The sequence below is a fragment of the Ranitomeya variabilis genome, chromosome 3, assembly GCF_051348905.1.
Source record: "Ranitomeya variabilis isolate aRanVar5 chromosome 3, aRanVar5.hap1, whole genome shotgun sequence".
NCBI lineage: Eukaryota > Metazoa > Chordata > Amphibia > Anura > Dendrobatidae > Ranitomeya > Ranitomeya variabilis.
The window spans coordinates 24,200,111-24,227,239 of record NC_135234.1 but is presented as its reverse complement, the minus strand read 5'-3'; the positions used below and the strand labels follow the sequence as shown (position 1 = coordinate 24,227,239).

The 27,129-nt window shown below is 45.4% G+C and overlaps 1 protein-coding gene across 1 annotated transcript in view; it reads right to left on the bottom strand.

The window, feature by feature from the left end:
* Positions 1–3,712: 3,712 nt before the first annotated feature.
* Positions 3,713–27,129, bottom strand: part of LOC143817904 (MAM domain-containing glycosylphosphatidylinositol anchor protein 1-like) — a 91,951-nt gene continuing 68,534 nt past the window's right edge. Inside the window, exons 4-6 of the mRNA XM_077299373.1 lie at positions 7,938–8,195; positions 5,429–5,529; positions 3,713–3,887 (exon numbers count right to left, since the gene is read on the bottom strand). Coding sequence (XP_077155488.1) covers positions 3,852–3,887; positions 5,429–5,529; positions 7,938–8,195 — 395 coding nt within the window. The 3' untranslated portion in view covers positions 3,713–3,851. The remainder of the gene's footprint in view (positions 3,888–5,428; positions 5,530–7,937; positions 8,196–27,129) is intronic.

The following is a 27,129-nucleotide window of genomic DNA, read 5'->3' as shown; positions in this document are numbered from 1 at the left end:
TATACGCCGGAAAATACGGTACCTGTGTCATCTCCTCCTGTATGTAGTACATACCTGTATGTCATCTCCTCCTGTATATGTGGTGAGGTTGGTGTATGTGTGGTGAAATGTGCGCTGAGGGTGGTATATGTGTTCGAGCACGTGGTAGTGTGTGGCGCATTTTGTGTGTGTGTTCATATCCCCGTGGTGGTGTGGTGATTATCCCATGTCGGGGCCCCACCTTAGCAACTGTACGGTATATACTCTTTGTCACCATCGCTCTCATTCTTTAAGTCCCCCTTGTTCACATCTGGCAGCTGTTAATTTGCCTCCAACACTTTTCCGTTCACTTTTTCCCCATTATGTAGATAGGGGCAAAATTGTTTGGTGAATTGGAAAGCGCGGGGTTAAAATTTCACCTCACAACATAGCCTATGACGCTCTCGGGGTCCAGACGTGTGACTGTGCAAAATTTTGTGGCTGTAGCTGTGACGGTGGAGATGCCAATCCCGGACATACACACATACATACATTCAGCTTTATATATTAGATATATGTATATACATATATATATATATACATAGAACAGTACATAGATATATTTCTAACCACCTGTTTACAACTAAGCCTGCAATGATGACAAGGGGCATCCTGTATGTCTAAAAGACAGAAGGGTTAACCTTCATCATAAACAGGGATTTTTGCCATGTGAGCAGTAAGACTATGGGTTCTTTACTGTGTGAGCAGTGAGATTATGGATTCTCTACTGTGCAAACAGTGTAGATTCTTCAGTGTATGAATAGTGATACTATGGATTCATTACTGTACAAGGAAGGAGCCCAGTGCTCCGAAACGCGCGTCGGGGTGGATTCTGGACCTCTCACTGCATCACAACCAGGTAGTTTACATGCTTACATGGGTGTTTCTGGCCATGATGTGTTTGATACTGTTATCGATGAATAAGGGGATACTGATCCTAGTTTGTATATGGCCATGGGCCCTTTACATTAATGGTAGTACAAGTGTTGCAGTGATGTGGACATGAGTCCTTTGGTTTATTGTACCGCCATATGGTGCTTCATCTGTTTCCCTCTGTTATCCAGTTACCTGTTCTTTATTGTATCATTTCATTTTAATGAATATTTAATAAACTTTCACTTTTTACGGGATTTTTGGACTGCATTTTGTGAGGTTCTCTCATTACTGTACAAGCAGTGAGACAATGGAATATTTGTTGAATACGCAGTGAAACTAGAGATTCTCTACCGTGGCGTTGTTTATTTGATTCCTTACCATATAGTAACATATGATAAGCAAGCACATTACCCATGCTCACTTTCCTCGGAAACGAGGTGAGGTACACTTTGAAATATATATAAACATACCGATCCTGTGATCCTGTAGCTATGTAAGTTACATATAGATCAAAAAAGTGTTCTATGAAATATGATAAAAAAATGTCTTTTATTCAAAGCATATAAAAAGTACATACAAAATCCTTAAAAACAGAGTGCCTCAAACCATACAACATATATACATAAGGAGATTAAGCTGGAGCAGTGAGGTACACCCAAAAAAAAAATATATATAAATATATTAATATCATTCAGATTCTCAAACACAACCTTGTACGTCAATGTAGCTACAAAAAGGCGTAATCTACAGTTATAAAATACACGTTCATCTATTGAATAACAATAAAAGCCGTATGATGCCACATGCCAGAGCTGCAATCGTGCCTGCAATGAATCGAGCCTAGTGTGACCCCCAGGAAGAAGCAGTCAGCGAAACGCGCGTCGGGGTCGGGAGTTTAAGCGTGCCATGGGGCATCTCATGTGTGGAGACAGTGTGGACACAGGTAATATATACTAGGCACAGGGAACTTGCTTTGTATTATGGTACAAAATATGTTTCATTACAGGCACGATTGCAGCTCTGGCATGTGCCATCATGACTTTTATTGTTATTCAATAGCTGCACGTGTATTTTATAACTGTAGATTACGCCTCTTTGTAAATACATTGCAGTACCAGGTTATGTTTGAGAATCTGAGCGATATTAATATATTTATTAATTTATTTATTTTTTTGGTGTACCTTACTGCTCCAGCTTAATCTCCTTATGTATATGTGTTCTATGGTTTGAGGCACTCTGTTTTTAAAGATTTTGTATGTAGGTTTTTATATGGTTTTTATCGTATTTGATAGAACACTTTTGTGATCGATACGTAACTTACTTAGCTACGGGATCAGTATGTTTACATATAGTAACATAGTTAGTAAGGGCAAAAAAAAACATGTGTCCATCCAGCTCAGCCTATGTTCCGTCAGAATAAATCCCCAGATCTATGTCCTTCTAAAGATCCGAATAACTGTAAGATACAAAATTGTTACGCTCCAGGAAGACATCCAGGCCTTGAGACCTTGGATTCTTTACTGTATGAGCAGTGAGACTGTGGAATCTTTATTGTGGTACTGTGGATTCATTACTGTACAAGCAATAAGACAAATAGTTCTATACTTTACAAGTAGATAGATTAGGAATTATTTACTGTACAAGAAATTAAACATTAGATTCTTTGCTGTACATGCAGGATGATTGGATTCCTTGCACCTCGAGACTATGGATTTCTTACTTTATGAGCAGTGAGACTGTAGATTCATTACTGTACAAGAAGTGGGGCTGGATTCTTTAATTGTACAAATATTGGAACTATGGATTCATTACCGTACAAGCAGTCAGACAATGGCTTCTTTTCGAGCAGTGAGGCTATGGATTATATACAGTACAAGCAATGATACAATAGATTCTTTACTGTGTGCTCAATGTCACTGGATTCTTTACTGTACGAGCCTTCAAACTATAGATCCCTTAATGTACAAGAAGTGAGACTGTCAAATCTCTTACAAAAATTGCTGGTTTCACTACTGTACAAGCAGGTGTTATCACTCATATTCTCCGAAAAAAGGCCAAGAAAGCAAAAATTCTGCCGGGGAATGTAAACTTTTGAGCACAACTGTATGTTAATAAATGGAAAGAATGAATTGTGAAAATATAATTTTCATACTACAAAAATGTTCTCTCCACCTATCTTATGTAAATATGCAGTTGGATGAAAATGTGTTTGCCCCCTTTCTGATTTCCTATTCTTTTGCATGTTTGTCGCACTTAATCAGTGGCAGTAATCAGGTCTGTGTATGGAAAGAGAATTTGAACTCAGCTTCCCAAAGATGTGATAAACCGCAGTTAATTCATGTTTTAAGGGGGTGGGGTGGCAATCACTTTTTTACACAGGACCCTGTAGGTTTGGATTTCTTTGTATCTTAATAATAAAGGCCTTCATTTATAAACTGCATTTTGTGATTATTTGTGTTATCTTTGTCTGATATTTACATTTGTTTGGTGATCTGAAACATTTCAGTGTGACAAACATGCAAATGAAATCAGGAAGGGGGCAAACACTTTTTCTCACAGCTGTATATTTGTGAATTATTCTGTTAGAGGAATTGATGAGACCCAGCAGAGATCTTCTTGCTTATTGGGGGTGTTGTTGTTATTGGGGTTCTTTGGGTAGAACTCTCAGGTCATTAGCCTGTAATTCTTTTTATTTCTCTGGGCAATGAAAATCTAGAACAATTCATAAATAGTTCGTCAGGAATTTAAAGAAGGACTAAAAGGTGAAAATCCGCAGCTGCCAGATCAGAAATCTGTAATAAAATGATCAAACATGCAGAAGAGTATGAGAAAAACTTTACTGAAGGAAAATACAAAATTTACAACAAAAAGACAATAACATTGAAGAAGTTAAAGAAAAGGTAAAATCCATTTCTGATAATCCAATCAATAGAAACATCATCAATCCGTGTTTCTTATTATCGGTCTTCATTCTTTTGCTCTCTGGGAATATTCTGTCAGTTAAAAAACATAAAAATATGAATCATTCAATGCAATAATAACAGAGTTCGTATAGAATCAGGAGCACAAGAAAGAAATGTTGATTTTTCTAGTACAACAGATATTAATTGATCGAAGGTTCTATGTGTTGTTGAATAGAACAAAAAGCAGTAAAATAAACCTGTGTGATACATAATTACAACATATCGGATCTATGAGCACAAGATTAACATTGGGGGATGCCGAGACTGCAGTCACATCAGGACCTGGAGCCTGACGTCTCACCGACCCTCTGCCTTATCTAAGGACACCAGTATTATAGATGGTCCACAGTCTTATTATTACTCTTGCAATAATTTCCAGGATCTTTATTTCTGTCTGGAGGCGTTCACTATAGTACACGTAAAGAAAGTGAATAAATGCACTAATAGCTCCCTCCAGAGGCTGAAGAGAGCACTGCATACAATCTATGGAACAATCATTAGAGATGATCAAATCTTTTGAAATACAAATTCACCACCTTCACCAAATTTTGCCAAGAATTTCGATCTTTTGCAAATTGAAAGTACTCTGATGTCTCCTATTCACTGAAATTATGTGTATGACAGTCTGGTTTTCTCTCTTCTAATCTATAAAACTGTATTATTCTCTTTTCCTCATACACTTACAGCCACATAGCCACATATTATCTGTAAAGTTTACTCACTCTTTTATAACTTTCTATCCATCTTTCTAATCTGTGATCTGAGATGTCCGCTCACTACCCAGATTCACCACAACATGACTACTGCATTCCCTGCCTTGGCTTTTATTCAGGCTATGATATACCTTCCAGATTAGAGAACAAGGGAGCAGAAATCAGCTCAGTAGGGTCTTAACAATTAAATATTAAAAAAAAGGTTTTGATAACCTGATCCAACAACATTGTGATGGAATGGAAATCCATCTGCTGCAGGTCGAATGAGTCCTCAGACCGAAGACATCACCGGAAAGGAAAATTGTGGATGATCCGAGCTGCTGGTAATCGAAATGGTACATCCAGGTCCACACAAGAGGGTTTGCATTGTTTTATTTGGTCAATCCGTCTCAAAATACTGCACTCTTCTTCAGCAGGAGAAAAAACATTTTTTTTCTTGTCCTGATGAAGAAGTGTATAGTACTTTGAAATTCGTTGACCAAATAAAAAATCGCTAACCCACTTGTGTGGACCTGGATGTACCATTACGATTACAGCGCGGATCATCCACAATTTTCCCTTTCCTGTGATACCTTCCAGACTGGCTTTGCTATACCATGTGATGTGATAGCTGCAAAGGATTATGGTGATTTCATCTTTTGCAATTGTTGGTGGTGGTCATCTTAGGCGAATCACGTGGAGGGAAGCACATATCGTTCTAAATTAGTGAACTGACATCGAAATGATTCTCCCATTTCTGATGAACATCATTGACTTGTGATAATATATAAAGATTAATACATTTCTTGTTATACTGTAACCCTACGTAAATGGAGACCTACAGGATGTATCACCCTCATATTAGTATAATATAAGTACCTGGCAATTGATCTTTAGGTATAGAAGAAATCCTATGAAGAGTACAGTGAAGATTACGGTGACAATTAATCTCAGAATGATATCAAATCGAAGTTTATATCCTAGAAATCAAGATAAAAGGTTATATAAATAATGAGGTACTGCCGGTGGCCGGTATCTGAAATGGCGTATAAGAAGCTATTTGATTGGAAACTGGAAGGTTTTGTGCAGCAAGGAAAGTCCAGAGGCCCACTACGGTATGAGAAGAGTCAGAAGAATTTGTCAGAAGTGTTAGTTGGGTAAAAAAAATGTGTGAATTAATACTAAGACTTGCTCGGCAGGGACACTGGGGTAAGCTGCTGGAACAACATTCTCCCGATATCTCGCATGCAGGCGTGGTAAGTGCCTTACCCCCTATTCTGTTATTATTGTTTGTGTCCCACACAGAAGAATAAATGTATGTATACATAGGAATGTACAGTGGGTACGGAAAGTATTCAGACCCCTTTACATTTTTCACTCTTTGTTTCATTGCAGCCATTTGGTAAATTCAAAAAGGTTCATTTTTTTGTCATTAATGTACAATCTCCACCCCATCTTGACTGAAAAAAAAATAGAAATGTAGAAATTTTTGCAAATTTATTGAAAAAGAAAAACTGAAATATCACATGGTCATAAGTATTCAGACCCTTTGCTCAGACACTCATATTTAAGTCACATGCTGTCCATTTCCTTGTGATCCACCTTGAGATGGTTCTCCTCCTTCATTGGAGGCCAGCTGTGTGTAATTAAACTGATAGGACTTGATTTGGAAAGGCGCACAACTGTCTATATAAGACCTCACAGCTCACAGTGCATGTCAGACCAAATGAAAATCATGAGGTCAAAGGAACTGGCCAAGGAGCTCAGAGACAGAATTGTGGCAAGGCACAGATCAGGCCAAGGTTACAGCAGAATTTCTGCAGTGCTCAACGTTCCTAAGAGCACAGTGGCCTCCATAATCCTTAAATGGAAGAAGTTTGGGACCACCAGAAGTCTTCCTAGACCTGGCCGTCCAGCCAAACTGAGCAATCATGGGAGAAGAGCCTTGGTGACAGAGGTAAATAAGAACCCCAAGATCACTGTGGCTGAGCTCCAGAGATGCAGTAGGGAGATGGGAGAAAGTTCCACAAAGTCAACTATCACTGCAGCCCTCCACCAGTCAGGCCTTTATGGCAGAGTGGCCCGACGGAAGCCTCTCCTCAGTGCAAGACATATGAAAGCCTCATAGAGTTTGCTAAAAAACACATGAAGGACTCCCAGAATATGAGAAATAAGAATCTCTGGTCTGATGAGATGAAGATAGACCTTTTTGGTGATAATTCTATGTGGTATGTGTGGAAAAAATCAGGCACTGCTCATCACCTGCCCAATACAATCCCAACAGTGAAACATGGTGGCGGCATCATGCTATGGGGGTGTTTTTCAGCTGCAGGGACAGGACGACTGGTTGTCATTGAAGGAAACATGAATGCGGACAAGTACAGAGATATCCTGGATGAAAACCTCTTCCGGAGTGCTCTGGACCTCAGACTTGGCAGAGGTTCACCTTCCAACAAGACAATGACCCTAAGCACACAGCTAAAATAACAAAGGAGTGGCTTCAGAACAACTCTGTGATTATTCTTGACCGGCCCAGCCACAGCCCTGACCTAAACACAATGGAGCATCTCTGGAGAGACCTGAAAATGGCGTCCACCAACATTCACCATCCAACCTGACGGAACTGGAGAGGATCTGCAAGGAAAAATGGCTGAGGATCCCCAAATCCAGGGGTGAAAAACTTGTTGCATCATTCCCAAGAAGACTCATGGCTGTACTAGCTCAAAAGGGGCTTCTACTCAATACTGAGCAAAGGGTCTGAATACTTATGACCATGGGATATTTCAGTTTTTCTTTTTTAGTAAATTTGCAAAAATTACTACATTTCTGGGGTTTTTTCAGACAAGGTGCGGTGCAGAGTGTACATTAATGAGGAAAAAATGAATTTTTTTGAATTTACCAAATGGCTGCAATGAAACAAAGAGTGAAAAATTTAAAGGGGTCTGAATACTTTCCGTACCCACTGTACGTATTGAGCCATTGTCAAAATGTAAAATCTTTGTCTAATTAAAAAATGTAAAAAAAAATAATGGAGCATTGTCTAAACATGCAGAGTAACATTTGTGACTTGTTGCTATTTTATGCTTCTCTATTTTTTGGAAGAAGGTGGTAAATGGCATGATTAGTGATGCAAATCATGATTAAGTCAGATTTATGAGTTGCAACTTTTTAAATAAGTACTGGCGTGGGTGTAAAAAGTGTAAAAAAAATAGAAAAAAGAGTGGAAGAGACGGAAGAATTAAATCTAAAGATACACCAAATTTATCAATCGACATGAGACATCTCGAATTATGGAAGTTAGGCTACAAGCAAAAATGACTTAAGAAGTTTTCTCCACAATGAATTTTTCAGTGGAGGTTCATTATATTCCACACACACATATACGTACCACCGCTCAGTGTAATGTCTGCTTTCCATGGATTTACAAATGTTGGATGAGATACAACACAAGTCACCGATATCCCATTAATTCCACTTCTCCTGAATGTGCTGACCACAGACCACATCCCGTCCGGATTTTCTAGTTCTGTAGTGATTATATCACCTAAATTTGGGATCCAGGAGATTTCTGCAGGTGGATCCCCATCGATGGCTCCACACTCAAGAGATCCGTCACTGTTTAGTTTTAAGAATGTAGACGGCTGAGCTGAAAATGAATGAAACTATTTTGTATGAAGCTATAACACACCATGGCTGTACATCACTTGTAAGCAGTGAGTTATTATATATAGAATTATAAGAGCAGTCGCACCAGATCTGTCTCAATTTCATCCCTGAAAATAATTTTTGTTTGGTTTGACGGCGCTGCTCACACATAAGGGGGCAGAGAGGGGTGCGGACATAGAATAAGAAATTCCTCCATCCCTATGTAAGGGGCTCTAAGGACTGTCGCTCGCCTCACCACTTTAAGAACCGACCCGATTCTCATTGAAACATGTGGATGTCTTAAAATTACTGATATGTTCATGTGTGCTGCTATGTTGATGCCGCTTTGTGCGCTGTTGTACAATGTGGATTACTTTGTAATAGGGAAAGAGTAGTACTGTAGTTAAGGGTAAGTGCAGTACCCCAGGGTGGACACAAGATGAGTGGACACTTATGAGTGTATAGCTCACTCATAGGAGGGGCCAGCCATGGGTAAGACAAGAGTATTTCTTGTTGAGAGTTCAGTGAAGACTAGGAGCTGAGACAGCTCAGAGGGCCATGGAGCCCCTGGCGTCAAGAGGGGCTTAAGAGCCCAGGACAGCGCAGCAGCTACACAGCGTTCTATGAAGGAGGCCCAGCCGTCCAGTGCCAGTGGGTCAGAAAGTTACAGCTAAAGAACTGAAGCAGGATAAAGACGCAGGTCGCTCCGAAAATGTGGCAGCTATCTACATGGGCTGAAGCCCTTCTGTCTGGGGTGAAACAGATGAGGGAACCCTAAGAGTAGTCATGCTGGACAGGGAGGACGGTGCAGTACCAACGGTTCGGTACGTCCCAGGGAAACCCTGGGAGGAATAAGTGAAGACAGGGAAAGTAAAAGATGTGAACGATGTCGTACTCTGTGTTGATGCTCTAACTGATGTGGACGTGCTGCGATTGAAACTAAGTAAAGTTCTTCGTTTACGGTTTGAACTAGACTACGTCCCTTTGTGCTCAACCACACTTGCAGCCAAACTTAAGCAGCCCTGATGGCACCCTGATGGGGCAGAGGGTGCAGCAGAAGGTATGCAAGAAGGGACATTGTTTATATGTGACGGGAGGTCAGGGCGCGCTTAACCAGATATACTCAGCCACGATTATGGCCCTGGCGCTGCACCTCACACCTAGATGGAGATCCTTGATCCACCTCGACATCAAATCTTCTCCATGAAAGATTTCCCAAACTTACATTAGCATGAATATGATAAATGGATATTGGAAGCCTAAAATAATATGCAGCCCTTTTAATATGCTTTGCTTTTTTTTTTAAACCATTTAAATTTCATTAAAACAGTATGGTGCTTAGAAGTTAAGTACATATTGGAAATTGGAAAATACAAATAGTATTTACAGTAATGTGTCTCCAGGATCAGCTGCAGAACAACAGAATCACCTCTTCTCACCATCACCACAAAGTTACAAGGTATGCAGGTATCTACTATATAATTGTCTAAGGGTCACTTCCGTCTGTCTGTCCTTCTGTCTGTCTGTCACGGATATTCATTGGTCGCGGCCTCTGTCTGTCATGGAATCCAAGTCGCTGATTGGTCGTGGCAAAACGCCCACGACCATTGCCACGACCAATCAGCGACGGGCACAGTCCGCGGCAACATGGCCGCTCCTTCCTCCCCGCAGTCATTGCCCACTCCATACTCCCCTCCAGTCAGCGCTCACACAGGGTTAATGCCAGCGTTAATGGACCGCGGTGTAACGCACTCCATTAACGCAGCTATTAACCCTGTGTGACCAACTTTTTTACTATTGATGCTGCCTATGCAGCATCAATACTAAAAAGATCTGTTACAAATAATAATAATAATAAAAAAAGGTTATTCTCATCCTCCGGCGTGGTGCGGTGTCCTCGGCAGAGCAAGCGGCAGGTTCCGGTGCCAAGGATGCTATGCGAGAAGGACCTGCCATGACGTCACGGTCATGTGACCGTGACGTCATCACAGGTCCTGCGCTCATACCAACCCTGGGACCAGAAGCTGCCGCGTGCACCGTACACCGGCCCCAGGACTTCAACGGCACTTCGGAAGGTGAGGGTATGTTTATTTTTTATTTTACGTTACTGGGCAATATACTATGTGGCTGGGCAATATACTATGTGGCTGACAAATATACTACATACTACGTGGCTGGGCAATATACTACGTGGCTGGGCAATATACTACATGGCTGGGAAATATACTACGTCGCTGGGCAATATACTACGTGACTGGGCAATATACTACATGACTAGGCAATATACTACATCGCTGGGCAATAACCTACGTCACTGGGCAATATACTACGTGACTGGGCAATATACTACGTGACTGGGCAATATACTACGTGGCTGGGCAATATAATATGTCACTGGGCAATATACTACGTCACTGGGCAATATACTACGTGGCTCTGTGCTGTATACTACGTGGCTGTACTATATACTACGTGGCTGGGCAATATACTATGTGGCTGGGCGATATACTACGTGGCTGTACTATATACTACGTGGCTGGGCAATATACTACGTGGCTGGGCAATATACTACGTGGCTGTACTATATACTACGTGGCTGGGCAATATACTACGTGGCTGGGCAATATACTACGTGACTGAGCAATATACTACGTGGGCTGTGCAATATACTACGTGGCTGGGCAATATACTACGTGGCTGGGCAATATACTACGGCACTGGGCAATATACTACATTGCTGGGCAATATACTACGTGGCTGGGCAATATACTATGTGGCTGGGAAATATACTACATGGCTGAGCAATATACTATCTGACTGGGCAATATACTACGTGACTGGGCAATATACTACGTGACTGGGCAATATACTACATGGCTGGACAATATACTACGTGGCTGGGCAATATACTTCGTGGGCTGTGCAATATACTACATGGCTGGACAATATACTACGTGGCTGGGCAATATACTTCGTGGGCTGTGCAATATACTACGTGGACATGCATATTCTAGAATACCCTATGCGTTAGAATCGGGCCACCATCTAGTATACATATAAACATCTAGAAGCATTAGGGATGAGCAAATGTGCTTGGTGATACTTGGTTATCACTGGAGTATCACGGTGCTCGTTATTCGTCAACCAATGGGCGGTGCTCGATGTAAAACTCAAATCCCTGGCCCGCATCTTTGGTGCCTATTACGCAGCCAATAAGCATGTGGGCATTGCCTGTGAGCCACAGTAATGCCGTAGCCATCTTGGATGTGGTATTACTGTGATTGGCTGACCATCTGACATCATCAGGGGTTATAAAGGACAGGAGGAGGCTGGCTCGGCACACTGAAGCCAATGCACAGCTCTGTGACACTTCTTATTGGTGGGAGAGAGTGATTGTCTAGGCCTGTGTGTTCACAGTATAACGAATCAGAGTCATGTAGTGTTGATACTGGTGCTGAAGCTGAGCCATCATAGTACAAAACCAAGTTCCAAGTGCTAATCATTTGTATCACATACAATCTGCATTTAGCCTAGAGAGAGAGTGGCAGGAGCAGGGAGAGTGACAGTGTAAGAGGGTGGTGCTGTTATGCACAGTAAGGAACACCCTGTCACTTTAAGAGACTGCACCCCCTTGTCTGGTGTGAGATGGATTGTTCTGCTTTTTCCCCTGCTTTAGGCTGTAAGATGAACTGCCCTAGCTTGAGGGGAGGAGTTGAGCCTGGACTGCGTGGGAGATAGGAAGTCTCCAGGGAGAAGAGAGAGAAGTTTCTAGAGGGAACTGTGTGAACTGTGTGAACTGTGTGCTGGCCTGTCTTCTGGCCTGTCTGCAAGGAAGAGCCGTAGGCTGCAAGGAAGATTTCACAGCTTGAGACGAACTGCGTTTGGTAGAGAGACTTTCCCGGATACAGCAAAGGGTGGCTGTTCTGCGCTGGTTTGTGAAGCCACGAAGATACTTGGAAGGGGACTTACGGTTTCCAGGAGCAAGGAGAAGACCACGCTTAGCAGAGCTGATAGGAATCCGTGCGCACCACCGTTGTGGACTTTTGGGGCCCCCTGGGACTGGACCTGTGTCCCCAACATCACCGTGAGTCTGTTCCTGCCTGGTGCACCAGCTAGGGTCTAGTGCAGACTTCAGTAGCTAGAGCACGGTATCCGTGTGGCCTGCGTAGTAGAGGCCAGGGAGGATATATGCAGAGTAGCATTGAGCTATATATGTTTTATTGTGTAAAGTTGCTGGTGAGATAGATTCTGAGTTTATGATTGTTGAAGCACTGTGCGGTTATATAGACAAGTTGACTCATGTGCATTATCTTTTGCTATTGTAAATACGCTTTTGCATCTTCCATGTCCCCTCCATTCCCTGTCTCCCAATAAATCTATCCTTTGTTGATTGCACCTCGTCTTGTGTACAGTAGTCTCCTGCACCGTGGTGGTCCCCGGGCCATCGCTTCAAGTGGCGCTGCGAGCAGGGTACTGTCACCAAGATGGAGGCAGCAGACAGCAATGGCGGGAATGCTAATGTTAATGGAGATGCTGTGGGCATTGGTGGAACCCCTGCAAGGACACTCCCTATGGGCACCATATTTAGTGTGCTCCCAAAATTTGACGGCAAGAATATGCCACTGTCCGACTGGGTGTCCCGGCTGCAATGCACCCTGAAGATTTATAACATAAGCCCAGTCCTTGAAGTGGACATTGCTTTAACTGCCCTAGAGGGGGAAGCCCGCAAAAACGTCTGCCTACAACCAGAACTCACCCGCAGTACCCTGAAGGAGCTAGTGAAGTTCCTGGAAGAGATCTACGGTGAGACCGCTAGCGCGGGACATCTTCGCGCCAAATTTTTCTCTAGGCTGCAGCGGGAAGAGGAAGGAATTTCTCAGTATGCAACGGTACTGCAGGAAGTGTTTGAAGAGGTGCAGAGACAGGAGGCAGATGGACTTGGCGGCATGGGCTCTAAAGACCGGATACTCCGGGAGCAGTTCATTCTGGGACTACACAGCACATCCTTGAGGCAGGCACTGTCAGAACGGGTCCGGGCAGATCCAGCCCTTACGTTTCGTCAAGTCCTGGCAGAAACAGTGGCCCGAAGTAAAGAAGAAAGCTACGCGTCTGGAGTGATGCGTGTCCAGGACGCCAATTCCAGAGGGGAAACAGTGGCCCGAAGTAAAGAAGGAAGCTATGCGTCTGGAGTGATACGTGTCCAGGGCGCCAATTCCAGAGGGGACCCAAACCATCAAGATGTGCTGGTCCAGGTAGTGCAAGATTTGCAGCGGTCCCTTGTGAACGTACAAGAGAAACTGACCCAGATGGAGCGGAGAGTGGGGGAACTACAAGAAACTGACCCACCATACTCATACAACCATTCTTCGGCCCGATCGACAAGGAATCAGTGGGAACAAGCCCCCTCCCGTCAGACATCGGCGGCCCGAGGACAGGCTGGAAGTACCCCTCGGCGAGGGGGAGGCGTTCAATGCTGGGAGTGTAGAGGACGGGGGCACCTTGCCAGAGACTGTCGGAACTATACTCAAGGCCAGTGGAAGCCGCCGTTAAACTACCAACCCCCGCAGTAGTGCGGCACTCTGCGGGGGAGGCGAGAAGAGAGGCCGCTCCATATCATAACGAACACTTGATCGCTGGGAGCCCCATCCTACGTGCTGAATTTGAAGGAGTTCTGGTGGATTGCCTGGTAGATACCGGGTCACAAGTGACAACGATGCCAGAAGCATACTTCAAGCAGCATTTCCAGGACCTGGCCAAGCCAGAGAAAGAGACATTGATCCGGTTGTTTGCTGCCAACCAACAACCGATCCCGGTCACAGGGGTCGTGTGGATGAATATTCGAATCTGTGGCCAAGAAGTTGGGAGAAAAGGGATCTTGCTAGTCCCTGAGCCTATCCAGAAAGATGTGCCTGTAGTACTGGGAATGAATATCCTACGTGAACTCGATCAGATTATGTTTACCAAGCGGGGACCTGGATATTGGAAGAAGGCTACCCCACATAAGCCTACTCAAGAAGCCCTTCAACGACTGATCCGCGTCTGTGGGACGCAGAAGAGTGTGCCATCTTATCAGACGGTAGGGGTCATCCGGGCTCCTGGGAAAGAACCTGTAATCCTACCTCCCGAGCAAGAAACTATAGTGTACCTCCCAGTGGGGACTCACCGCAACCTTGATGGGTTGGAAGTGGTTGTTCAGCCTGTGGTAGGCGGAGGAGTGGATCAAGAAGTCATGATAGCTCGTACGATAGCTGTGGTCCAGCGAGGACATGTCCCCATAAGAGCTTTGAATGTGAGCCCCAGGGAGGTCGCCTTGCCACGAGGGACAGATCTGGCCCTGGTGTACCTGCATAAGGGTGAAGTGGTGAGTCAGAAGGAGATGTCTTTATCACCGAAAGAAGGCGTGGGGTGGGCCCTGGCAGTTGCTGTGGAAGACGAAGAGACACCATCCCCGGAGTGGAGTGGACGGGTCATCCTTGAGCAAATGGAAGTGGATGTGAAGGCTATGGGCCCTGAGCGTGTGCAAGCGATAGAAACTATGCTGTGGAAGAATCAGGCCGCATTCGCCCGTCATGCCGAAGATTTCGGCTGTACTGAAGCCATCACGCATGAGATCCCGACTGGGGAAGCTCGTCCAATTCGAGAACGATACCGGCAGATCCCGCCCAAAATGTACCAAGAGGTGAAAACATTACTGAGGCAGATGCTGGATTCAGGAGTGGTGCAGAGTAGTCAGAGCCCTTGGGCAGCCCCGGTGGTGCTCGTCAAGAAAAAGGACGGGACCATCCGGTTCTGTGTAGATTACAGAAAACTCAATGCCTGCACTGTTCGAGACTCGTATCCGTTGCCCCGCATCGAGGAATCCTTGACAGCATTGGGGAAAGCCAAGTACTTCTCCACCCTGGACCTAGCAAGCGGATATTGGCAAGTAGCCGTGGCAGAGAAAGACAGAGAGAAAACTGCCTTCATTCTCCCTATGGGACTGTTCGAGTTTAACCGGATGCCCTTCGGGCTCTCCAATGCTCCAGGCACCTTTCAACGGCTGATGGAAAAGTGCTTGGGAGATTTAAATTTCGAGGCTACCCTGATCTATCTGGATGACATCATTGTGTTTTCGTCCTCTTTCGAAGACCACCTTGCCCGGCTTGGACAGGTACTCGGAAGATTGCGTGCTCATAACCTGAAGTTGAAGCCAAAGAAATGCCACCTCTTCAAGAGGGAGATCGAGTACCTGGGTCACATTGTGTCACAAGATGGAGTTCTACCCTCGCCAGAAAAAGTGGCTGCTATCCAGAAGTGGCCAGTCCCTCAAACAGTGAGAGAACTCCAGGCCTTCCTGGGACTCGCGGGTTACTACCGTCGGTTTGTTAAAGACTTCGCGAAGATGGCCGGTCCTCTCAATGAGTTGCTGAGGGGGACCGCTGGAGTAGCGAAGACCCAGCGCATCCCCTGGGCACAGGGACAACACGAGGCCTTCCAGGCTATAAAGAGTGCCCTTACTTCGGCCCCGATTTTGGCCTACGCAGACTTCGATCAACCGTTCCTGTTGTACACCGATGGTAGCCTACATGGACTCGGTGCCGTACTTTCTCAGATACAGGATGGACATGAGAGAGTCATCGGGTATGCTAGCAGGTCCCTGCGAGACAGCGAAAGAAACCCTCACAATTACAGCTCCTTCCGGTTAGAGCTCCTGGCTCTGGTGTGGGCCATGACAGAAAAGTTTGCAGGCTTCCTGACAGGTACAAAAATTCAAGTTCGAACAGACAATAATCCCCTGGCCCACCTTGAGAATGCTAAACTGGGGGCCTTAGAACAACGGTGGATGGCTCGCCTGGCCAAGTTCGACTTTACTATCCGCTATCGCTCTGCTACCGAAAACGCAAATGCGGATGGGCTGTCCAGAGTGCCTGTGGAGACTCCAGTGGGGGATCTGTCATGATCTCAATGGCAAGAGAACATAGCATAAGCATATATAGGAACTAGCTCTTGGAAGATGGGAACTGAGCTGACCATGAACTAAACCTAACGCACAACTAGCAGTGGCCGGGTAGCATGCCTACGTTGATTCTAGATGCCCAGCCCAGCCGGAGGACTAAATAAAGCTAGCAGAGGAAAATATTAGTCCTAGCTCACCTCTAGAGAAATACCCCGAAAGGAGACAGAGGCCCCCCACATGTATTGGCGGTGAGTTGAGATGAAATAACAAACGTAGTATGAAAATAGGTTTAGCAAATTTGAGGTCCACTTACTACATAGCAGAAGACAGAAAGGACACTTTCATGGTCAGCTGAAAACCCTATCAAAAACACCATCCAGAAATTACTTTAAAACTCTGGCATTAACTCATAACACCAGAGTGGCAATTCCCGTTCACAAGAGCTTTCCAGACACAGTAACGAAACTACAGCTGTGAACTGGAACAAAATGCAAAAACAAACATGGACAAGAGTCCAACTTATCTAGTAGTTGTCTAGGAGCAGGAACAAGCACAGAGAGGCTTCTGATAACATTGTTGACCGGCAAGCAACTAACAGAGCAGCAAGGTTATATAGCGACTCCCACATCTTGATGGGAACAGGTGAACAGAGAAGATGAAGACACCAGTTCAATTCCACCAGTAGCCACCGGGGGAGCCCAGAATCCAAATTCACAACAGTACCCCCCCCTCAAGGAGGGGGCACCGAACCCTCACCAGAACCACCAGGGCGATCAGGATGGGCCCTATGAAAGGCACGAACCAGATCGGAGGCATGAACATCAGATGCATTCACCCAAGAATTATCCTCCTGGCCGTATCCCTTCCACTTGACCAGATACTGGAGTCTCCGTCTGGAAACACGAGAGTCCAAGATTTTCTCCACAACGTACTCCAACTCACCCTCAACCAACACCGGAGCAGGAGGCTCAACGGAAGGCACAACCGGTACCTCATACCTGCGCAATAATGACCGATGAAAAACGTTATGAATAGAAAAGGATGCAGGGAGGTCCAAACGGAAGGAAACAGGGTTAAGAATCTCCAATATCTTATACGGGCCGATAAACCGAGGCTTAAACTTAGGAGAAGAGACCCTCATAGGGACAAAACGAGAAGACAACCACACCAAATCCCCAACAGAAAGCCGAGGACCAACACGACGGTGGCGGTTGGCAAAAAGCTGAGTCTTCTCCTGGGACAACCTCAAATTGTCCACCACCTGCCCCCAGATCTGATGCAATCTCTCCACCACAGCATCCACTCCAGGACAATCCGAAGATTCCACCTGACCAGAGGAAAATCGAGGATGAAACCCCGAATTACAGAAAAACGGGGACACCAAAGTGGCAGAGCTGGCCCGATTATTGAGAGCGAACTCCGCCAATGGCAAAAAAGCAACCCAATCATCCTGGTCAGCAGACACAAAACACCTCAGATATGTCTCCAGGGTCTGATTAATCCGCTCGGTCTGGCCATTCGTCTGAGGATGGAAAGCGGACGAAAAAGATAAATCTATGCCCATCCTAGCACAGAATGCCCGCCAAAATCTAGACACGAATTGGGTCCCTCTGTCAGAAACGATATTCTCAGGAATACCATGCAAACGAACAACATTTTGAAAAAACAGAGGAACCAACTCGGAAGAAGAAGGTAACTTGGGCAGAGGAACCAAATGGACCATCTTAGAAAAACGGTCACACACCACCCAGATGACAGACATCTTCTGAGAAACAGGCAGATCTGAAATAAAATCCATCGAGATGTGCGTCCAAGGCCTCTTAGGAATAGGCAAGGGCAACAATAATCCACTAGCCCGAGAACAACAAGGCTTGGCCCGAGCACAAACGTCACAAGACTGCACAAAGCCTCGCACATCTCGTGACAGGGAAGGCCACCAGAAGGACCTTGCCACCAAATCCCTGGTACCAAAAATGCCAGGATGACCTGCCAACGCAGAAGAATGAACCTCAGAGATGACTCTACTGGTCCAATCATCAGGAACAAACAGTTTATCAGGTGGGCAACGATCAGGTCTCTCCGCCTGAAACTCCTGCAAGGCCCGCCGCAGGTCTGGAGAAACGGCTGACAATACCACTCCATCCTTAAGGATACCTGTGGGCTCAGAGTTACCAGGCGAGTCAGGCTCAAAACTCCTAGAAAGGGCATCCGCCTTAACATTCTTAGAACCCGGTAGGTATGACACCACAAAATTAAACCGAGAGAAAAATAATGACCAGCGCGCCTGTCTAGGATTCAGGCGCCTGGCGGTCTCAAGATAAATCAAATTTTTGTGGTCAGTCAATACCACCACCTGATGTCTGGCCCCCTCAAGCCAATGGCGCCACTCCTCAAAAGCCCACTTCATGGCCAAAAGCTCCCGATTCCCAACATCATAATTCCGCTCAGCGGGCGAAAATTTACGGGAAAAGAAGGCACAAGGCCTCATCACGGAGCAGTCAGAACTTTTCTGCGACAACACTGCCCCAGCTCCGATCTCAGAAGCGTCGACCTCAACCTGAAAAGGTAGAGCAACATCAGGCTGACGCAACACAGGGGCAGAGGAAAAACGGCGCTTAAGCTCCCGAAAGGCCTCCACAGCATCAGGGGACCAATCAGCAACATCAGCACCCTTCTTAGTCAAATCGGTCAATGGCTTAGCAATATCCGAAAAACCAGCAATAAATCGACGATAAAAGTTAGCAAAGCCCAAAAATTTCTGAAGACTCTTAAGAGAAGAGGGCTGCGTCCAATCACAAATAGCTTGAACCTTGACAGGATCCATTTCAATGGAAGAGGGGGAAAAAATATATCCCAAAAAGGAAATCCTCTGTACCCCAAAAACACACTTAGAACCCTTCACACACAAAGAATTAGACCGCAAAACCTGAAAAACCCTCCTGACTTGCTGGACATGAGAGTCCCAGTCATCCGAAAAAATCAGAATATCATCCAGATACACAATCATAAATTTATCCAAATAATCGCGAAAAATATCATGCATAAAGGACTGGAAAACTGACGGAGCATTAGAAAGACCAAAAGGCATCACTAAATACTCAAAGTGGCCCTCGGGCGTATTAAATGCGGTTTTCCACTCATCCCCCTGCCTGATTCGCACCAAATTATACGCCCCACGAAGGTCAATCTTAGAGAACCACTTGGCCCCCTTTATGCGAGCAAACAAATCAGTCAGCAACGGCAATGGGTATTGATATTTAACAGTGATTTTATTCAAAAGCCGATAATCAATACATGGTCTCAAAGAGCCGTCTTTTTTTGACACAAAGAAAAAACCGGCTCCTAAGGGAGATGACGATGGACGAATATGTCCCTTTTCCAAGGACTCCTTTATATATTCTCGCATAGCAGCATGTTCAGGCACAGACAGATTAAATAAACGACCCTTTGGGTATTTACTACCCGGGATTAAATCTATGGCACAATCGCACTCTCGGTGCGGAGGTAACGAACCAAGCTTGGATTCTTCAAAGACGTCACGATAGTCAGACAGGAACTCAGGAATTTCAGAGGGAATGGATGATGAAATGGAAACCACAGGTACATCCCCATGAGCCCCCTTACATCCCCAGCTCAACACAGACATAGCTCTCCAGTCGAGGACTGGGTTGTGAGATTGCAGCCAAGGCAATCCTAGCACTAAATCATCATGTAGATTATACAGCACCAGAAAGCGAATAATCTCCTGGTGATCCGGATTAATACGCATAGTTACTTGTGTCCAGTATTGTGGTTTATTATTAGCCAATGGGGTGGAGTCAATCCCCTTCAGAGGAATAGGAGTCTCCAAAGGCTCTAAATCATACCCACAGCGTTTGGCAAAGGACCAATCCATAAGACTCAAAGCGGCGCCAGAGTCGACATAGGCGTCCGTGGTAATAGATGACAAAGAGCAAATCAGGGTCACAGATAGAATAAATTTAGACGGTAAGGTGCAAATGGAAACAGATTTACCAAGCTTTTTAGTGCGCTTAGAGCATGCTGATATAACATGAGTAGAATCACCACAATAGAAACACAACCCATTTTTCCGTCTAAAATTCTGCCGCTCGCTTCGGGACAGAATTCTATCACACTGCATACTCTCTGGCGACTTCTCAGTGGACACCGCCAGATGGTGCACTGGTTTGCGCTCCCGCAAACGCCTATCGATCTGAATAGCCATTGTCATGGACTCATTCAGACCCGCAGGCACAGGGAACCCCACCATAACATCCTTAATGGCATCAGAGAGACCCTCTCTGAAAGTCGCCGCCAGGGCGCACTCATTCCACTGAGTAAGCACAGACCATTTACGGAATCTTTGGCAGTAAATTTCCTCTTCATCTTGCCCCTGAGATAGGGACATCAATGTTTTTTCTGCCTGAAGCTCCAAATGAGGTTCGTCATAAAGCAACCCCAAGGCCAGAAAAAACGCATCCACATTGAGCAACGCAGGATCCCCTGGTGTCAATGAAAAAGCCCAGTCTTGAGGGTCGCCCCGGAGCAAAGAAATCACAATCCTGACCTGCTGTGCAGGGTCTCCGGCAGAGCGAGATTTCAGAGACAAAAATAATTTGCAATTATTTCGAAAATTCTGAAACCCGGATCTATTCCCCGAGAAAAATTCCGGCAAAGGAATTCTCGGCTCAGATACAGGTGCATGACAAACAAAATCTTGCAAATTTTGTACCTTCGTGGCGAGATTATTCAAACCTGCAGTTACACTCTGAAGATCCATTACAAACAGGTGGACACAGAGCCATTCAAGGGTTAAGAGGAGGTAAGAAGCAGCTAGACAGCAATTAAGGGCTAGGCAGCAAAACTCTGAGGGGAAAAAAAAAAAAATTTCCCTTCAACACTTCTTTTTCTCCTGCTTCAGCCCAAACAATTAACACTTTGCGGGCCGGTCAAACTGTCATGATCTCAATGGCAAGAGAACATAGCATAAGCATATATAGGAACTAGCTCTTGGAAGATGGGAACTGAGCTGACCATGAACTAAACCTAACGCACAACTAGCAGTGGCCGGGTAGCATGCCTACGTTGATTCTAGATGCCCAGCCCAGCCGGAGGACTAAATAAAGCTAGCAGAGGAAAATATTAGTCCTAGCTCACCTCTAGAGAAATACCCCGAAAGGAGACAGAGGCCCCCCACATGTATTGGCGGTGAGTTGAGATGAAATAACAAACGTAGTATGAAAATAGGTTTAGCAAATTTGAGGTCCACTTACTACATAGCAGAAGACAGAAAGGACACTTTCATGGTCAGCTGAAAACCCTATCAAAAACACCATCCAGAAATTACTTTAAAACTCTGGCATTAACTCATAACACCAGAGTGGCAATTCCCGTTCACAAGAGCTTTCCAGACACAGTAACGAAACTACAGCTGTGAACTGGAACAAAATGCAAAAACAAACATGGACAAGAGTCCAACTTATCTAGTAGTTGTCTAGGAGCAGGAACAAGCACAGAGAGGCTTCTGATAACATTGTTGACCGGCAAGCAACTAACAGAGCAGCAAGGTTATATAGCGACTCCCACATCTTGATGGGAACAGGTGAACAGAGAAGATGAAGACACCAGTTCAATTCCACCAGTAGCCACCGGGGGAGCCCAGAATCCAAATTCACAACAGGGATCTTGATGAACAACTTGAAGAGGAGGAAACCCCAGACTTTAATAAGTTCAAGCCCCCGATGGTTGTGGCCCAGTCAAGAAGGGAGGCCTGTGCCTTACCTCGGTCCCTGGGAAGAACCAATGAAGAATGGGGACACGTTCAGGATGAAGACGAAGGGCTGAGACAGATGAAATGGTGGGTAACGCAAAAGCGGAAGCCTGGCAAACAAGAAAGAGATGATCTGGACTCTGAAATGAGGAGTGTGTTGCACCAGTGGGATAGACTGGAAGTGAGAGAGTCAGTACTATATCGTAAGAAGCAACAGCCAAAAGATATGGAAGTAAGGTGGCAAGTGGTCATCCCAGGAAGAATGGCTCAAGAAATAGCTAAAGAAGCCCATGAATTCGGAGCGCACTTTGGCTCCACAAAGACCTACCAATGGTTGCAGCGGCATGTCTATTGTCCTCGGTTGGAGCTTGTGGTGGAAGAGGTTTGCCGGCAGTGTCGAGTATGTGACCTCATTAAGAGTACTGAACAGAGGGCACCCGTCCAGACCATACAAACTAAGGAGCCATTGGAAGTCTTGATGATCGACTATCTCCTCGTGGGACACTCGGCCCGGGGGCTGCAATATTGTTTGGTGATGACCGATCATTTTTCTAAGTTCGCAGTAGTAACCCCGACTAGAGACCAGACTGCGGAATCGGCGGCGCGAGTCATCTGCCAAGACTTCATCCGGGTGTATGGGTGCCCAAAGCGCATCCACTCCGACCAAGGCGCGTGTTTCCAAGGCAAGGTGATGGAAGAATTGTATCGCATGTATGGCATCGAGCGGTCCCGGACCACCCCTTATCATCCTCAAGGCAATGGAGCTTGCGAACGCTTTAACAGAACCTTGCTTCAGATGCTGAGAACATTGGAAGAGGATAAGAAGGTGTGTTGGCCAGACTATCTGCCGGAATTGGTCTGGACCTACAACAATCGGGTCCACTCCACCACGGGTTACACCCCCTATCTACTGTTGTTTGGAAGAGCTGGACGAGAGATCATTGAGCTGAATCTGGAACAGCCAGAGGAGCTGATGGAGCGAAATGTCACCTCATGGGTGAAAGAGCATCGACAACGTTTGCAAACGATACGGCGGTTGGCGGGTCAGCAACTGCAAGAAAAAGAACATACGGCCCGCAAACCGACTCAAGAGTTACCGCTCCAACCTGGAGACCGAGTGTTGGTCAGAGAGAAACGCCCCAAGGGAAAACTAAGTGAGAGATGGGAAGTACAGCCGTACAAGGTTATCGAGAGAGTGTATGCTAACGGCCCTGTCTACAAGGTACAGATTGAGAATGGGGCATCCGCCCCTAGAGTACTTCACAGAAATATGCTGCGGCCTTGCCGGTCTGAGGTCTGTTCTACGCCATTGTCGCCTGAAGGAGCCACTCCACCTCCTGAATCTGTCATGCCTGATGGCCAAATCGATGAGGAGTGGTGGACCGTCCCTGACACAGTAGGGGGTCCTCAGCCGCCCAGAAACGGTAATCCCATGGATGTACCAGTACCGCCATGTGAGGATGAAACAAGACAAGAGCTCACAGTGTCCCCTGCAACAAGTGTTCCTCTGGAAGATAGTCAAGCCTTGCCTGGCAGCCAAGAGCTTCGGAGATCCCAGAGGTCTAATGCAGGGGTTCCACCAGTCCGATATGTAGAACAGTGTGCTCTGTCTGTCTGTATACCCTTGTTGTCTCCTCAATTATACTTTTATCCTGAAGCTGTGATGGCCGAGGACGACCATCATTAAGAAGGGAGGCATGTAAGAGGGTGGTGCTGTTATGCACAGTAAGGAACACCCTGTCACTTTAAGAGACTGCACCCCCTTGTCTGGTGTGAGATGGATTGTTCTGCTTTTTCCCCTGCTTTAGGCTGTAAGATGAACTGCCCTAGCTTGAGGGGAGGAGTTGAGCCTGGACTGCGTGGGAGATAGGAAGTCTCCAGGGAGAAGAGAGAGAAGTTTCTAGAGGGAACTGTGTGAACTGTGTAAACTGTGTGCTGGCCTGTCTTCTGGCCTGTCTGCAAGGAAGAGCCGTAGGCTGCAAGGAAGATTTCACAGCTTGAGACGAACTGCGTTTGGTAGAGAGACTTTCCCGGATACAGCAAAGGGTGGCTGTTCTGCGCTGGTTTGTGAAGCCACGAAGATACTTGGAAGGGGACTTACGGTTTCCAGGAGCAAGGAGAAGACCACGCTTAGCAGAGCTGATAGGAATCCGTGCGCACCACCGTTGTGGACTTTTGGGGCCCCCTGGGACTGGACCTGTGTCCCCAACATCACCGTGAGTCTGTTCCTGCCTGGTGCACCAGCTAGGGTCTAGTGCAGACTTCAGTAGCTAGAGCACGGTATCCGTGTGGCCTGCGTAGTAGAGGCCAGGGAGGATATATGCAGAGTAGCATTGAGCTATATATGTTTTATTGTGTAAAGTTGCTGGTGAGATAGATTCTGAGTTTATGATTGTTGAAGCACTGTGCGGTTATATAGACAAGTTGACTCATGTGCATTATCTTTTGCTATTGTAAATACGCTTTTGCATCTTCCATGTCCCCTCCATTCCCTGTCTCCCAATAAATCTATCCTTTGTTGATTGCACCTCGTCTTGTGTACAGTAGTCTCCTGCACCGTGGTGGTCCCCGGGCCATCGCTTCAACAGAATCCAGTCTGTAGATAGGGATCAGGCCTATGCAGTCCTTTGGAAAATATATAGCTGCAGTTTTTTTTGTAGCTGCTGGAAAAATTGAATATTTTTTTGATCCAGCAAGTGTTACGTGCTTTGAGATCCTTTTTTGTGTTACATAACACTTGTAAAAATCATCGAACCATTTTCCTGGTCCACATTTCTCAGCCATACACCATTCCATAGTGTGGAATAATTTTCCGTGATCTCAGTGAAAAAAAGCTTTAAACAATTGTAGGTTTCCATTTCTCAGACATACAGTGTTACGTGGTCTGTGAACATTTCTGTCATGTGTAAAACTGCAAAAAAAGCTTTAAAAATGTTATAGGCTGCCATTTCTCAGACATACACTGGTATGTTGTGAATATTTCTCTGATCTCTATAAGTGAAGGAAAGCTTTTTAAAAATTTTGTAGGCTTCCATTTCTTAGACATACAGCGTTAAGTGGTCTGTGAACATTTCTGTGCTCTCTACAACTGAGAAAAAGAATTGAAACATGTTTCTGGATCGAATGTGATTGTCATCCATATACTTTTGCTTTCTTTCTGCTACATTACAGTGGCGTAAACTCACAAAAAAATGCTTTGATTGCTGTTTAAAAATAAACTTGGTGCTTAATGCGTGAGCGTTAGTGATGAGCAAATACATTTGGCATCATTCGTTACTCGCACAAATAGTACGGTATTCGGACTATTTGTTACTTGGCGAGTAATTAGGTATTTGCCTCAGTATTTTCGAGTCACCCGCCCCCCAGCATGTTTGGTTCTTTATTTGCAGCCAATGAACATGCTGGGCTGGCTTGCCAATCACATTAATGCCGGCACGATCTTTGGTGTGGCATTACTGTTATGCCACTGGCATCAGGGACTTATCTACAGCACTCTGTAATGCATTCTGTAATGCTGTAGATAAGCCCCCGATGTAACCTGCAAGATAAGAAAATCAGGTTATATTATACTCACCCAGGGGCGGTCCTGGTTTGGTTCGGGTCCGATGGGCTTCACGGTCCGGGTTCGGCGCCTCCCATCATTCATTCCATTATGTCCTCTTCTTGTCTTCACGCTGCGGCTCCGGCGCAGGCGTACTTTGTCTGCCCTATTGAGGGTAGAGCAAAGTACTGCAGTGTGCAGATGCCGGGAAAGGTCAGAGAGGCACAGCGCCTGCGCACTGCAGTACTTTGCTCTACCCTCAACAGGGCAGAGAATTACACCTGCGCCGGAGCCACAGCAGGGAGAAAAGAAGAGGACGTCATCGTAAGAAGATGGGAGGACCGGACCGCGACACCCATCGGGACCGCCCCTGGGTGAGTATAATATAACCTGTTTTCTTATCTTGCAGGTTACATCAGGGGTTTATCTACAGCATTACAGAATGCTGTAGATAAGCCCCTGATGCCAGTGGCCTTAGCTTATATGCAAATTTTGGGGTGACAGATTCCCTTAAAAGGCTGGCGGCGCAATCTTGCACACATTGCAGCCGGAAACAGTGTAGTTTCAGCATAGGGACAGAGAAAGGAGCATAGAGACAGTGATAGAAAGTTATAGTGAGCGTTATTAATTCCAAAAATCTGTTTTAAGAGCTAAAGATTGCCAAGATTAGTGGTTTGTTAGGTGGGGATTTAGTAGAGAGAGATTTAATAGAAGAGAGGGAAAGTGGGTGAAAGGCAGGCACCTGGGTGTTCTAATCATTGCAACCTCTCTGCTATTTTCCACTTAAAATACCTAATATTTGTCTTGCAGTTCCGCTACTGGTGCAATCTGGATAGAGATAATAGTGTGTGACAGTTTTGTGAGGGAAACAATCTTCATTACTCTGCATTTGCAGTGTATCAGCAAGACGATTGAAAAAAAATCATAATTTTCTATTTTTTAAAAACTAGCATATCTTTATCTAGCAGTTGTGCGACTGGTGCAATCCGGGTACAGATAATTGTACGTGACAAATTATCAGGGGCAATAATCTTCATTACTCCACTGCTGGAGTGTATCAGCAAGGGAATCGATAGAGAGTACAAGTTTCACCATTGCACAATGTGCTAAGCTTTCACAAAGTACAAAGCATTAACCACTAAGTATTTGTTGCAGAAGCAGGAGGAGGAGTAGGTGATTTCCTGAACAAAATGGGTTTGGATGGAAAGGGATGGATGTTAACACAGCTTCCCAAACAAAACATTTGGGCTGCTTTAAAAATAATGGTGCTGTCATCTTTAGGGCTTACAACCTCACCAGAAATTCAGCCCTTGTTCAATTTTAGAAGAGTCAGCCTGTCTGCATTTTTCATTGACAGACGTGTGCACCTATCCATTATGATTGCACCAGCTGACCTAAAAACCCACTCAGACAACACACTTGCTGCAGTGCATTGCAGCACTTACAAGGTGTAGGAGAGGTCGGGCCAAATGTGGAGCTTGGACAATCAATAGTTAAAGGGCACTGAAGAATAAGGAAGGATGCTGGTATGGTCACTTAAGTAGACCTTCACCATCTTGGTCAACTTCTCCCTCCTCGTCATAGTTACACCTGCAGCGCCCCAGAGACCTGCAGTAACATCGCTCCGCCGCTAAGGGGAGTGATGGTACGTCTGATGGCACTGAAGGAGTTCACCTGACCAGGTATCA